The sequence below is a fragment of the Zootoca vivipara genome, chromosome 16 (genome assembly GCF_963506605.1).
Source record: "Zootoca vivipara chromosome 16, rZooViv1.1, whole genome shotgun sequence".
Lineage (NCBI taxonomy): Eukaryota > Metazoa > Chordata > Lepidosauria > Squamata > Lacertidae > Zootoca > Zootoca vivipara.
Genome location: NC_083291.1, coordinates 20,876,212 through 20,890,660, shown reverse-complemented (window position 1 = coordinate 20,890,660; position 14,449 = coordinate 20,876,212). Strand labels below are relative to the sequence as shown.

General features: G+C 46.3%; 2 gene segments (V, D, J or C); both read left to right on the top strand.

The window, feature by feature from the left end:
* Window positions 1-3,286: 3,286 nt before the first annotated feature.
* On the top strand, window positions 3,287-4,400 carry LOC118097934 (T cell receptor beta variable 18-like). The segment is given in 2 exon segments: window positions 3,287-3,667; window positions 3,897-4,400. Coding segments are annotated over 2 exon segments (402 nt in total).
* A 1,135-nt stretch (window positions 4,401-5,535) lies between these two features.
* On the top strand, window positions 5,536-6,382 carry LOC132591258 (T cell receptor beta variable 19-like). The segment is given in 2 exon segments: window positions 5,536-5,891; window positions 5,986-6,382. Coding segments are annotated over 2 exon segments (570 nt in total).
* The last annotated feature ends 8,067 nt before the right edge of the window (window positions 6,383-14,449 follow it).

Below are 14,449 nucleotides of genomic sequence, written 5' to 3'. Positions count from 1 at the left end.
GTGGGGGGGGGTATGTGTGCAGCATTTGCCTGTATAAGTCCGAAAGCACAGGACAGATAAACACCCCTTGCACCTGATCCTTTACCTCCTCCTCAAAGGGTCCCCACTGGGGTGATGACTTTTTTACAACCTCATTTCCCTGTACTGTATCATAATTTGATGAGCTTTAATTAAAGATTAGATAAAATCTTACTATCAAAGAGATTTGATAAAAAAACCTCACGCACAAAATGATTTAAAAAATTTTATGTATCAGTTTATTGACCATTTTTGAAGTCACTGTAAGCAGATATAAAATTGAACCCAACCTTTAGAGTCACATATATACAACATTATATAGGGTCATCAAACACACAAGGAAGCTTTTTTAAGCTGCAGTAACAGTATAGTCGCCACTAGAGGACGATGTTTTGCTACCTCTCCTGTAGGTTCTTTTCCCAGCATGCCCGGCAGGGTCTGCTGGCTGAGTTTTGAGGTCCCAAAAAGGGGCTTTTACCTTGCGCAGGTGTGACATTTGTATACCCTATCTTGCTAAGAACACTCCCCGTTGTGGAATGTGGTGTTGTGTCCAAATTTGATACGGAATATATATAGAATTGTTAATACAATTTAATGAAATGGTAAAACGGCATACAAAATTTTTTAAAATGGTTTGTGCGTAACCTTTTTTTAATATTTCAATGGAATATACCTCATTTTAGTCATTAATAGGCAAACGTTCGTCCATTTGTGCTACAGGACATAATTTTTGAGGAAAAAATTGAAAAAGTCATCACCCTAGTCCCCACACCTCCATTACATCATCTCTGCAAATGTAGGACTGCAACCACACGTTTGCCAAGTTCCACCCGGAAAACAGACCCTCCAAGTGTCCCTATTTTGCAGGGACAGTCCTGAATTTACAGAAGCCATCTTGGTTTCTGATTTGATCCTGGAATATGCAGCTTTTCCGTAGGACGTCCCTACCTGAATTGTTAGAGGGTTTGGAGTTATGCGACCCCCGAGCCAAGGAGATAAATAACTATACTGTATAACCTTTAGAAGATATCTGAAAGAAGTCCTGTATAGGGAAAAGTTTTTTTAAAAAATGTTTCATGCTTTTATATATGATGGAAGCAGCCCAGAGTGGCTGGGGCAACCGAGTCGGATGGGCAGGGTATTATTATTATTATTATTATTATTATTACAGAATAGGATGTCCCTGTTTTCATCTGAGAAATGTTTGACCGATTGCGTTCAAATTTTGACACAATGCCGCATGTGAATATGAGAGTAACCCCGTACCGTTTTCATAGACAGATGTCACACCTGTGCCTGGTAAAAAACCCAAAACTCTGTGTTTCAAAACACACCGCTCAGATGAAAATGCATTCTGGGAAAAGAACCAGGTTGCAAACCAGCACCCTCTAGTGGCAGCTACACTGGTACTGCACCTATAAAACCTTCTCTCTCAACAGCACCTCGGCTCCCATTTACATACTAGGCCGAAGCCTTTACAGACTAGGCCGAATGGAGGTACTGACTTGCCTGGGTGGGGGTCGGGAGGAGGAGGGAACGGGATAGGTCAGGACACTGTGGGACCAGTCACAAGAATGAACCGGGGGGGGGGAGATGGGGCATGATATATCATGGGTTGGGATAGGGTAGGGAGAGACAGGGATGCGCCTGCATAAACAGAACACGTGTAAAACAGGGGGACTCTGAAGGTGAGGGGAGTCTGAAGGGGGACTCTGAGTCTCCATTTAACAGACTGAGCCACAGCAACGCGTGGCAGGGCCAGCTAGTTTTAAATAAAATGATAAATACCCCAGGCCCTTGGCTAATTAAAGAATCTCTGGTTGGTTGGTTGGTTGGTTGGCTGGCTGGCTGGCTGGCATCTGTTTGTCTCGGGTGACAATGGTAGAGTGTGCCTTTGGGGGTGAAGTCAAACCGTTGGAGAGTTACAGTGCCTGCCTTAGAGACCGATGGGGAGAGACATGTTTTGTTGCGTCTGGGGAAGATGAAGGTGTCTGGCTGTGCTGATCTATGGCCTTTTAAATTGGGTGTGGTGGTTATTGTTTTCATTTATTATTACGGTATGGTGTTTTTTTTGTGTGTTTTTATGTTGCAAGCTGCCCTGTGATCTTTGGATGAAGGGTGGTCTAGAAATTAAATAAGTACGTAAAATATATTTTATAGGATGACGCTTTGAGGCAACTATTCCTTTTAATCAGTTTTTGCCAACTGGAAAAAAATGTTTTAGACTAGAACTCCCACCAGCCCCAGCCAGTGCAATTGTTTGGCAAAGGGTGCCTTACAGCTTCATTTAAAAAGAAACCACAAACTAGTTCCTTTCACAAGGAAAGGGCCCTCCACACATGCTCTGGAGGCATTCTGAGAAGGCTGCCATAGTTTTCAGAACACAACCATGGGAGCCTTATTCTGATCCAGCTGTGAGGTGACATTTAAGGGGAAAAAACAGCAAATAACTAAGATTCACACTGGCATTCAGTTTTTGTCACATATTTAGAGATATGTAGGTGGAGATACTTTGATACCATCAGATTGCCCAGGGCTTTTTTTTCCAGCCGGAACTCTCCGGAACTCAGTTCCAGCACGCCTTTGCCATTATAAGGGAACAAGGGAGGTGTTCACGGTGAGTTCCAGCACCTCTGAGATTGCCTAATCAACTCTCTCTTTCACAGAGTTGCACCCCTGCCAGAATATAACAAGTGATATAAACATTTGTGGCTTGTCATGTTATAGAACAGGCACGTCCAACAGGTAGATTGTGATCTACCAGTAGATCACTGGATGTCTGTGGTAGATCACTGCTAGATCACTGGCACCCCTAAAAAAACCTCACCCAAAATTTTCCTCCTCCCTAAAAAAAGCTGAACTATGACCTGAAGCCCTAAACAAAAATGGGCCTCCCTCCCTCCTAAAAGACGCTCAACAAGTTTGACCTAAACCCCAAAAAACAGGGCTTCTCTTCCTTAAAAAAAACTCAACAGCTTTGACCTGAATCCCCCAAAAGGGGGTAGATCACTCCCAGTTTTTAACTGTGAGTAGATCAGAGTCTCTTGGGAGTTGGCCACCCCCGTTATAGAATATTCCTGGGCAAAAATAAATAAATGTAACATTAAAGAATTTAATCACGGAAAGCATAATTTTTTAAAAAGCAGGAACATTGGACAACAAATACAAAAATGCTGTTATCAAACCCAGCAGTGTGAGCTACTTCCAGGGCATACACAGGATTGTGCTGCGAATATCCTCAAGACACAAAGCATGCCCTAAACTTTCAGTCCCGCCAATTAAAATTGGAGCACATTGATGCGCCAGATTAAAGGGTATGTTGGTTTAGTGCATCAGTTGCAGCAGGGAAGGGGACTTTTGCTGTTGTACTTCAACTCCTATCAGCCCCAGGCAGTAGGGCTATTGATGGAAGTCCAGCAACACCTCGCTCGCAGCGCACAGATTTTGTGCCCCTGAACTAGAACAGCAAAACCAGCAGTATCTGCTTACCTTGACTTTGTGATGTCAGGAGTGGAGTCAGTGTGACGGAACCACAGAAGGAAGCGTAGAGTATCACAGCCACATAAAACTTGCCAAAAGTCTAGTGGCTGCATTAGAGAAGAAATGTGGATTGGCTGGTGCCTTCTAAGCCTTTGGCTTTTGGAAATAGGTAAAGCTTTCATTGAACCCTTTTTATATTATGCTCACCTGTGACGTTGGTTTAAACCAGGCTTTCCCAAACTTGGGTCTTCGGCTGTTTTTTGGACTACAGTTCCCATCATCCCTGACCTGCTAGCTAGGGCTGCTGTAGTCCAAAAACAGCTGGAGACCCGAGTTTGGAAAACACTGGTTTAAACCCTCACCCCCAATGTTATAACACTTCGCTTTCTCTCTTCCAGGAAGCTCAAATGCTCGCATCGACCAAACACCGGGTTTAGTGCTGAGAGAAGGCGACACTGCGCAGCTGGAATGCAGTCATACGGAGTCGCACTACTATGTGTTCTGGTACCGGCAGGATGTAAATCGAGCTCTGCAGTTTCTCTATTTTTTCCAGTATCGAGAGCTTGTGGAGAACAGCAGCAGTCTTTCTGAACGGTTCGCAGCCGAGCAGCCTCAGACTCAGCGCCTTCAGCTGAAGATTTCCTCTGTGAAACAAGAGGATTCGTCCGTCTACTTCTGTGCAACCAGTGTTGACACAGTGGTTCAAAGTAATGCTTCCCACCTACAAAAACATTGCATATGTATGAGTGTCTGAGGGTGGAACAAGACAGACACGATCCTGTGTGTTTTTCTCATAACACTCATGCTGGGAATTTGGGCAGTATTTGAATAGACAAATCAGTGGATGAGAGAGGAAGTGCTTAACCTCTGCCCTGCCTGCAGAAACCCAGCTGGATGGGCGGGGTAATGATAATAATAATAATAATAATAATAATAATAATAATAATAATAATTGCTTTTGTCCGCACACAAAAACCAACAGGAAGTGAGTGTGTGTGGGGGGGTATGTGTGCAGCATTTGCCTGTATAAGTCCGAAAGCACAAGACAGATAAACACACCTTGCACCTGATCCTCTACCTCCTCCTCAAAGGGTCCCCACTGGGGTGATGACTTTTTTACAACCTCATTTCCCTGTACTCTATCATAATTTGATGAGCTTTAATTAAAGATTAGATAAAATCTTACTTTCAAAGAGATTTGATAAAAAAAAACCTCACGCACAAAATGATTTAAAAAAATTTATGTATCCGTTTTTTGACCATTTTTGAAGTCACTGTAAGCAGATATAAAATTGAACCCAAGCTTTAGAATCACATATATACAACATTATAGATGTTGGGACACAGGTGGCGCTGTGGGTTAAACCACAGAGCCTAGGGCTTGCTGATCAGAAGGTCGGCGGTTCGAATCCCTGCGATGGGGTGAGCTCCCGTTGCTCGGTCCCAGCTCCTGCCAACCTAGCAGTTCGAAAGCATGTCAAAGTGCAAGTAGATAAATAGGTACTGCTCCAAGCGGGAAGGTAAACGGCGTTTCCGTGTGCTGCTCTGGTTTGCCAGAAGCGGCTTTGTCATGGTGGCCACATGACCCAGAAGCTGTACGCCGGCTCCCTCGGCCAATAATGCAAGATGAGCGCCACAACCCCAGAGTCGGTCATGACTGGACCTAATGGTCAGGGGTCCCTTTACCCTTTACCTGAACTCTCAGCTCTGCAATATAAAATGGAATCAACTAAAGTTGAGCTGATTATTCCATAGTATGGGGTGATCTGATATAGACTGTATGCATACCATAGATTCAAAGCACCTCCCTACCCCTCCAAGTATTCTGGGAACTGTAGTTTGTGGAGGGTGCTGGAGAAGTGTACCTCTGTGGGGCATAAACTACAGTTCCCAGGATCAGTGTGTGTGCGCGCACAGGCCCGGCTCTAGGGGTAGTCTCGGTGGCGCGGGGCGCCAGGCCGGCAGGAGGGCGACCGACCGGCTTGAGGCGGCCCTGATCAGACATCCACACAACCTGACCAGCCCTATGAAGTTGATGATTGCTTTGACACTTCTTCCAGTATACTGACATTAGTTCACCTGTCTTCCCAGGTGATGTGTTAAAAATTTTCAGAGACACCATTGATTGAATCTTTCGAGGCGTTGGAGATGTTGTGAGAGTGAGCCCCAGTGAACTCACTCAATGGGACTTTCAAATAGACATAAACTGAATTGCACTGTAGCTCTGGGCAATCATTGCTGTCTCTGCCTTTGCGATGACATAAACTGGAGTCAAGAGAAGGAAGCAGACGCTGCGGCTGTTCTAAAACGTTTGCCCACAAACGTTTGCCCGCAGCTCAGGACGGAAGAGATGTGGATCATCTGGTGTGTGGCCACTTGCCTCTTGGAAGTAGGTAAGACCTTCACTTCACTCACCCTAAAGGTTCTTATTTAAGACATTGTTTTAAAGGGCTCCTTTACAAGCTTCCCTCTCCCTCTCTCCCCCAGGATGGTCCAATGCAGAGATCAGGCAACAGTGGAGTCTGGTGCTTCAGGAAGGCAGAAATGCCACGCTGGAGTGCGAACAAACTACCGACCACAACAGCATGCTTTGGTTCCGGCAAGACTCAGGACAGGGTCTGCAGCTTCTCTTTAATTTCTATTTAACTCAACTACAACAAAAAGGCAACATTTCTGAGCGTTTCCAAGCTGAGCAGCGCGAAACAAAGCAATGCCACCTTAACATTTCCCCAGCCAGACCAAAGGATTCAGCTGTGTATTTCTGTGCAACTAGCAAAGACACAGCATTTCAAAGCCACCTCTTCTTCCTACCAAAACCTCACTTCATTGATGTGCATGGAGGGTAGAGGGAAGATTACCCAAGACTTAGTGGCAGAGGGTTCTTAACCCCACAATGGCCAGCACTCAGCTGCAAAAGCAGACAATTGTTTTAATTGATGTTTGACCAGCTGGGCTCTGAAATTAATAATAATAATAATAATAATAATAATAATAATCCTATATAATAATGTCCATGTTGTCCCTGCGTCCAGATGTCCCGTGTGTCCCTGGGTCACTACGCATGTGCCCCAGGGATACAGGGATTGGACAGCAGAGACTGCGCGCGCGCACTCTCCCCCCACTCTGCCTCCTCCAACCGCCGCTCCCGCCGGGGTGGAGGCCGGCGAAGGCCTCCTCACAACCCTCCCTGGCCGTGAGGAGCGGCGGTTGGAGGAGGCGGGGGGGGGGAGAGTGCGCGCGTCCTTCCTGTCGGCGGCTGGGGGAGAGGAAGGAAGGAGGAGAAAGCGCCGCTTTCTCCTCCTCCGTTCCTGTCCCCCTGCCGCCGACAGCAAGGACGGGTCCCAGGGTTCGGAGAAGCGCTGCGCAAGCGCTTCTCCGAACCCTGGGATGTCTGCTTCCTGTCGGCGGCTGCGGGAGAGGAACGGAGAAGGAGAAAGCAGCGCTTTCTCCTCCTCCGTTCCTGTCCCCCTGCTGCCGACAGCAATGACAGGTCCCAGGGTTCGGAGAAGCGCTGCGCAAGCGCTTCTCCGAACCCTGGGATGTCTGCTTCCTGTCGGCGGCTGCGGGAGAGGAACGGAGAAGGAGAAAGCAGCGCTTTCTCCTCCTCCGTTCCTGTCCCCCTGCCGCCGACAGCAAGGACGGGTCCCAGGGTTCGGAGAAGCGCTGCGCAAGCGCTTCTCCGAACCCTGGGATGTCTGCTTCCTGTCGGCGGCTGCGGGAGAGGAACGGAGAAGGAGAAAGCAGCGCTTTCTCCTCCTCCGTTCCTGTCCCCCTGCCGCCGACAGCAAGGACGGGTCCCAGGGTTCGGAGAAGCGCTGCGCAAGCGCTTCTCCGAACCCTGGGATGTCTGCTTCCTGTCGGCGGCTGCGGGAGAGGAACGGAGAAGGAGAAAGCAGCGCTTTCTCCTCCTCCGTTCCTGTCCCCCTGCCGCCGACAGCAAGGACGGGTCCCAGGGTTCGGAGAAGCGCTGCGCAAGCGCTTCTCCGAACCCTGGGATATCTGCTTCCTGTCGGCGGCTGCGGGAGAGGAACGGAGAAGTAAAAACCAGCGCTTTCTCCTCCTCCGTTCCTGTCCCCCTGCCGCCGACAGCAAGGACAGGTCCCAGGGTTCGGAGAAGCGCTGCGCAAGCGCTTCTCCGAACCCCAGGATTCTAGCGCCCGTTATTGAACGGGCTGAAAACCACTAGTAATAATAATAATTTATTTATACCCCACCCATCTGGCTGGGCTTCCCCTGCCACTCTGGGTGGCTTCCAACAAACATGAAAATACATCAAATATCACAGTTTAAAAACTTCCCTAAACAGGGCTGCCTTTAGGTATTTTCTAAATGTCAGGTAGTTATTTATCTCTCTGACCTCTGATAGGAGGGTGTTCCACAAGGCGGGTGCCACTACCGAGAAGGTCCTCTGCCTGGTTCCCTGTAGCTTTGCTTCTCGCAGTGAGGGAACCGCCAGAAGGCCCTCGGCGCTGGACCTCAGTGTCCGGGCAGAACAATGGGGGTAGAGACGCTCCTTCAGGTATACTGGACCGAGGTCGTTTAGGGCTTTAAAGGTCAGCACCAACACTTTGAACTGTGCTCGGAAACGTACTGGGAGCCAATGTAGGTCTTTCAAGCATTGTGTTATGTGGTGTCGGCGGCCGCTCCCAGTCACCAGTCTAGCTGCCGCATTCTGGATTAGTTGTAGTTTCCGAGTCATCTTCAAAGGTAGCCCCACATAGAGCGCATTGCAGTAATCCAAGCGGGAGATAACTAGAGCATGCACCACTCTGGCAAGGCAGTCCGCAGGCAGGTAGGGTTTCAGCCTGCCTACCAGATGGCGCTGATAGACAGCTGCCCTGGACACAAAATTAACCTGTGCCTCCATGGACAGCTGTGAGTCCAAAATGACTCCCAGGCTGCACAGTTACCCCGTTTAGGACCAGGGAGTCCTCCACACCTGCCCGCCTCCTGTCCCCCACAAACAGTACTTCTGTCTTGTCAGGATTCAATCTCAATCTGTTAGAACTGAGCATGGCTTACTAAGGTGCAGGTGGCGACAAGCCTTAGAGGTGTGATGGGGAGAGGGGAATCAGCTGCTGCGTAGGAGCTCAGGACCCCTACCTTTGCCCCATCTCTGTTTCCTGCCCCAGCAGAGCCACAAATTAGATTGCAAGCAAAATAATATTTATGGGTGGCTGTTAAAAATTCTATAACTTCAAACTCCCCCATAATGTAACCAGACTTAAAGAACGGATGAGATTTCCAAGAGGACATTTGTTATGGACATGCAACAATATAATAACCTGATGCTGAAACATTGAGCTCACGGGACCAACAATGATAAAACTAATGCTGAACACCAGACATGCTTCATCCCACAAGGGGTCTTCCTCAGTGGTCAGTAAATGTACCTAAAAACCCAGCACTGTCACCAGAAGTAAAACACTTGACTGATCTAAATAGATACAGTGAGCTGACCTGCAATAAAGACAAGGTATAATAGTTAGAATCATAGAATCATAGAGTTGGAAGAGACCACAAGGGCCATCCAGTCCAACCCCCTGCCAAGCAGGAAACACCATCAAAGCATTACTGACAGATGGCCATCAAGCCTCCGCTTAAAGACCTCCAAAGAAGGAGACTCCACCACACTCCTTGGCAGCAAATTCCACTGTCGAACAGCTCTTACGGTCAGGAAGTTCTTCCTAATGTTTAGGTGGAATCTTCTTTCTTGTAGCTTGAATCCATTGCTCCGTGTCCGCTTCTCTGGAGCAGTAGAGAACAACCTTTCTCCCTCCTCTATATGGCATCCTTTAATATATTTGAACAATTTGTGATCAATATACTGTACATCTCTGACAAGATTAAAAACCTCCATCTAGTAAGTAGTGGTTTTTAGGAAACTCACCAACCATTCCATTGAATTATTGTACACCTATGGTAAACCTGGAGAGATAAATGGATTAATAGAGAAGGTAGTATTTTTCTAATGCCCGGTCTATAAATCTAGATGATGCCAAATTAAAACAAAACACTTTACACTGTGGAATTTGGGTTTCAGATTTCAGTTTTGTGTGTGTCCTGCCCCAGCACACTCACTATTCCATTAATCTTCGGTTTGAAATTGCTTGTTTGCCTCCTGACATAACACACTCCATCACAGGCAAGGGAAATGATAGCTGTTCAGCACTGTTTCTGACCCAAAACATGTGAGATAACCACTTTTTTTTTTACACCAAGCAATCTTCAATGTATTGAAAACCATTTTTTAAAGTTATACCTAGGAATGGGGAAGAAATTCAGTTTGTTTATTACATATATAGGAAAATTGCTTGCAAAAATGTGTATATTGGGCAAAACTGGAATAAAATTATTAGGGGAACTATACACTAAACCAGGCATCCCCAAACTCCGGCCCTCCAGATGTTTTGGACTACAATTCCCATCTTCCCCGACCACTGGTCCTGTTAGCTAGGGATCATGGGAGTTGTAGGCCAAAACATCTGGAGGGCTGCAGTTTGGGGATGCCTGCACTAAACGAATTCTCTTGAGGACTTTAAGAAATCACAAGCAGATGTAGCAAATTAAAGACTGGATAAATGAGAAACTGAAATGAACAAGATTTGCCCACCCTTCCTACACATAGGTGTGCAAACATATTGATGTAGTATAGCAGGGGTGGCCAACTCCCAAGAGACTGCAATCTACTCACAGAGTTAAAAACAGGCAGTGATCTACCCCCTTTTTTGGGGTTCAGGACAAAGCTTTAGGAAGGAAAGCCCTGTTTTGGGGGGGTTCCGGTCAAAGCTGTTGAGCTTTTTCAGGGGAGTTAGGCTAGCTTAGGCAAGTTGTAGGGCTTCTTTGAGGAGAGCCAGTGATCTACCAGTGATCTACCACAGACGTACAGTGATCTACCAGTAGATCATGATCTACCTGTTGGAGGTGCCTGTAGTATAGAAATGCTGACATTTACCTAGGAGAAAGGAAGAATAAAGCTCCCCTGGAGTATACAAAGGGTGGAATGTTGATAGTTGCAATATGGCTAACGAGACATGTTATTCTTTCAAAAAATCCACTTTGATATTCATTTACACTTTTATCTGGTCTTTTCCAGTTTGCTACTTTTTTTTTTGCATAGGTCTGTTGTGTTTCATTTCACCATCTGCCGATGCAGAAATTATGAAATTTTAAACTTATTTTTTATGTAGCACACTTAGCCACGGAGGGGCATTTGCAACAGCTACCTTGCTCGCAGGTTCCCCCCTCATAGTTAACTCCTTTCCAGAAGAGTAGCCCTGTAGTCTTTTGCAGCAAAAACTGCAAAGGATATTTCAATCGCAGTGAATGAAGTGCTTCATGTTCCATCACAAAGCCCACATCCTCCAACATTTCTCTCATGAAAATAGGGGCTTCCTATATCATCATCCTCATATGCTGCCCATCTGACTGAGTTGCCCCAGCCACTCTGGGCTGCTTCCAACATATATAAAAACATAATAAAACATTAAACATCAAACAAATCTTCCCTATACAAGGCTGCCTTCAGATGTCTTCTAAAGCTTGCATAATTACTTATATCCTTGGCTCGGGGGGTTGCATAACTCCATACTCTCCAACATTTCTCCAATGAAAATAGGGACGTCCTAAGGAAAACTGGGACATTCCGAGATCAAATCAGAAACCGGGATAGTTTCTGTATATCCGGGACTGTTCCTGGAAAACAGGGACACCTGGAGGGTCTGAAAGCCATATATGGCTGCAAATCTAACAATGTGAAAATAGGCTAGTTTAGGCAACAAACAACACTTCAGAAACAAGAAAAGCGAAGAGGGGCCTGTATACATCCATGAATTTGCAAAGCAATTTACATAGCTATTATACATAATATGTATACATGCTGTACTAGCATGTTCACTGCAACTTTCACAGCAAGCACCTCAAAGGGAGGGACAGGAGGAAATTATCTTGATAATCTGCATTCAGTGGATTCCTCTGACATCCCTAGCTGCTAATTCATTCAGATTTGACTAGCTGCTTGGTTGTTGTTTTTACTGCTGAATTGACCTATCAGTTTAAGATTATGCTATCTTCAGAGAGATGAGCTCCTCCTTTTCAGCAGGTCCCCAGCCGCTCCACCTCCTTGGCAGGAAGGTCTCAGAATCAGTTCCTGCCATCAGTGAGGTGCACTCATGAGAACCTCCTCTTTAACTCTTCTTCGAGGCTCAGAGCCAGCATCTGCCTTGTTCCACGCTTCTCTTGCAGCAGAGACCATGTGGTGGAAAGCACTGGCTATTGGCTTGCAGCTGTTGGCAGGTAGGGGGATCTCTCTCTCAGGCAGTATAAGTCTGTCCAAGGGCTTCCACAACTGTCAAAGGCAGGAAGGAAGAACCAAGCTGCACAAGCTGGGGCGCTTTAGGGGAGGTGTTCCAAGAGAGTCGGCAATGAGATAAAAATGGCACCCTGCAAGCAATATGGAATTTGCAAGTGAGAAGAGAAACAGACAGAGAAATGAGAAAGGAGGAGGGCCAGGATGGGGAAATGAGGGGCAGAAGCACAGCAAATCTAAAGGGGTCCTCAGCAGAAGAGGTGTCCCATAATTCTCTCTTTCTCTTGCTTGCTTTCATTCATAATATATTTGAATATGTATAATGTATTCATTGCTTTTTTCGGGGGGGGGGGCGCAGGAGTACGCATACCCCTAAACATTTTGTGAATCTAAGTTTGGCCTCATTGAGAGCCAGTGTGGTGTAGTAGTTAAGAGCGGTAGACTCGTAATCTGGGGGACCAGGTTCGCATCTCTGCTCCTCCACATGCAGCTGCTGGGTGACCTTGGGCTAGTCACACTTCTTTGAAGTCTCTCAGCCCCTCTCACCTTACAGAGTGTTTGTTGTGGGGGAGGAAGGGAAAGGAGAATGTTAGCCGCTTTGAGACTCCTTGGGGTAGTGATAAAGCAGGATATCAAATCCAAACTCCTCCTCCTTCTCCTCCTCCTCCTCCTCCTCCTCCTCCTCCTCCTCCTCCTCCTCCTCATTGAGGGGCAGTATTTCAATATGAGTAGGAAAATGAAAGTACCCCTAAGCATTTGTTTTTTTAGAAAAAAAAGCACTGAATGTATTTACTTAAGAGCTGGTTCTTGTCATATCTCTGAAGGCAGATGACTATATACAGCAGGCACCACCAGAGGGAAGGCCCTTTTCTGTGTTGCAGCAAGATGGATTTCTGCAGGTCTCTACACCACTAGGCCTTAACCTCCACTGAAGATCTTAGCAATTGGGCTGATCTGTATGAATCCCTTAATTTTCTTCTGCCCAAAGAATGGCTGTGCTTCATTCCTTTGGGGAACATAAAGTGCACCACAAGGGTGGGTGGGTGGCATGCTAGTGGGGAGGAGGAGATTATGGGGATAGCACAGCCTGTAGAGCATGAGACTCTTAATCTCAGGGTTGCAGGTTCGAGCCCCACGTTCGGCCAAAGATTCCTGCATTGCAGGGGGTTGGACTAGATGACCCTCAGGGTCCCTTTCAACTCTACAATTCTATGGTTCTATGTATGAGGACTGGAAAGAAGGGGATAAAGTAATTGATGGGAAAGAACTGGGGTAAGCCGATGGGCCGTTCACTGCCACCTCATTCCCCTCCTGCTTCTGAAATTCCACAGGCCGTTCTCTGCTGAATGTGAGCTCTCAATGCAAATATGAGGTGGGATTTAGTTGAGGGAAAGGGCAGTTTCTTCCTTTTGGAAAAAGAAAAGCAAAGTTAGGAGCCAAACTGTGACATGTAAAGCTGAGCAAGCTCTCCTGTTTGAGGTCCTTGTTCACTTCTCAGGTCTTCCACAGGTTTCTGCAATGGAGTCACCGTGACACAGAAAGAACGGTTCAAATTTGCCTGGAAGGGGACCAAGACAAGCATTGAGTGTTCCCACAATGACAACACCTACACGACTATCCTTTGGTATCGGCAGGAGAGCAACCGTGCAGACAAGCAGCTGCATCTCCTTGGCTATTCTGTACATGGATCTGTGTCTATGGAGCCAGCTATGGAGAAATACAGTATAGAATCGACAAATGTGACACATGCTTCCCTGTCCATCACTCCGGAACAAACTACTGATTCAGCCGTGTATTTCTGTGCAGCCAGTAAAGGCACAGCGAGAGTTCTCTGCCTCACAGCTGCACATAAACATTGCAGCTCTGCCAATACTCCCCTTCCTGTCCTCTCTCTCTCTCTCTCTCTCTCTCTCTCTCTCTCTCTCTCTCTCTCTCTCTCTCTCTCTCACACACACACACACACACACAGAGAGAGAGAGAGAGAGAGGGAGAGAGAGAGAGAGAGAGAGAGAGGGGGAGAGAGAGAGAGAGAGAGAGAGAGACCTGTTTCAGAAGACAATGAGAAACAGCAGCACTATCTGCCGCAATGGGCTTATGGACCTTCCAAGTGTGCCTATTTTCCAGGGACAGTCCGAGATTTACAGTAGCCGTCCTGTTTCTGATTTGATCCCAGAATGGCCCACTTTCCCTTAGGATGCCCCTATTTTCATCGGAGAAATGTTGGAGGGTATGGGCTTATGGCCCACAGCATTTTTTTAAAAAATAATTATTATTTATGATTTTCAATTTTTTACATTTCAATAATTTTACAATCATTTGAACATTTCAGAACTTGTTACAGGTAGGTAGCCGTGTTGGTCTGGGTCGAAGTAAAATAAAAAATTCCTTCAGTAGCACCTTAAAAACCAACTAAGTTTTTATTTTGGTATGAGCTTTCGTGTGCATGCACACTTCTTCAGATACCAAGAAGAAGTGTATCTGAAGAAGTGTGCATGCACACGAAAGCTCATACCAAAATAAAAACTTAGGTGGTCTTTAAGGTGCTACTGAAGGATTTTTTTTAATTTTATTTCAGAACTTGACTTCCTTCCCTAAGTGTGCTGATGTTTCTTGGCATCCACATAATTCTTACATATCTTATCT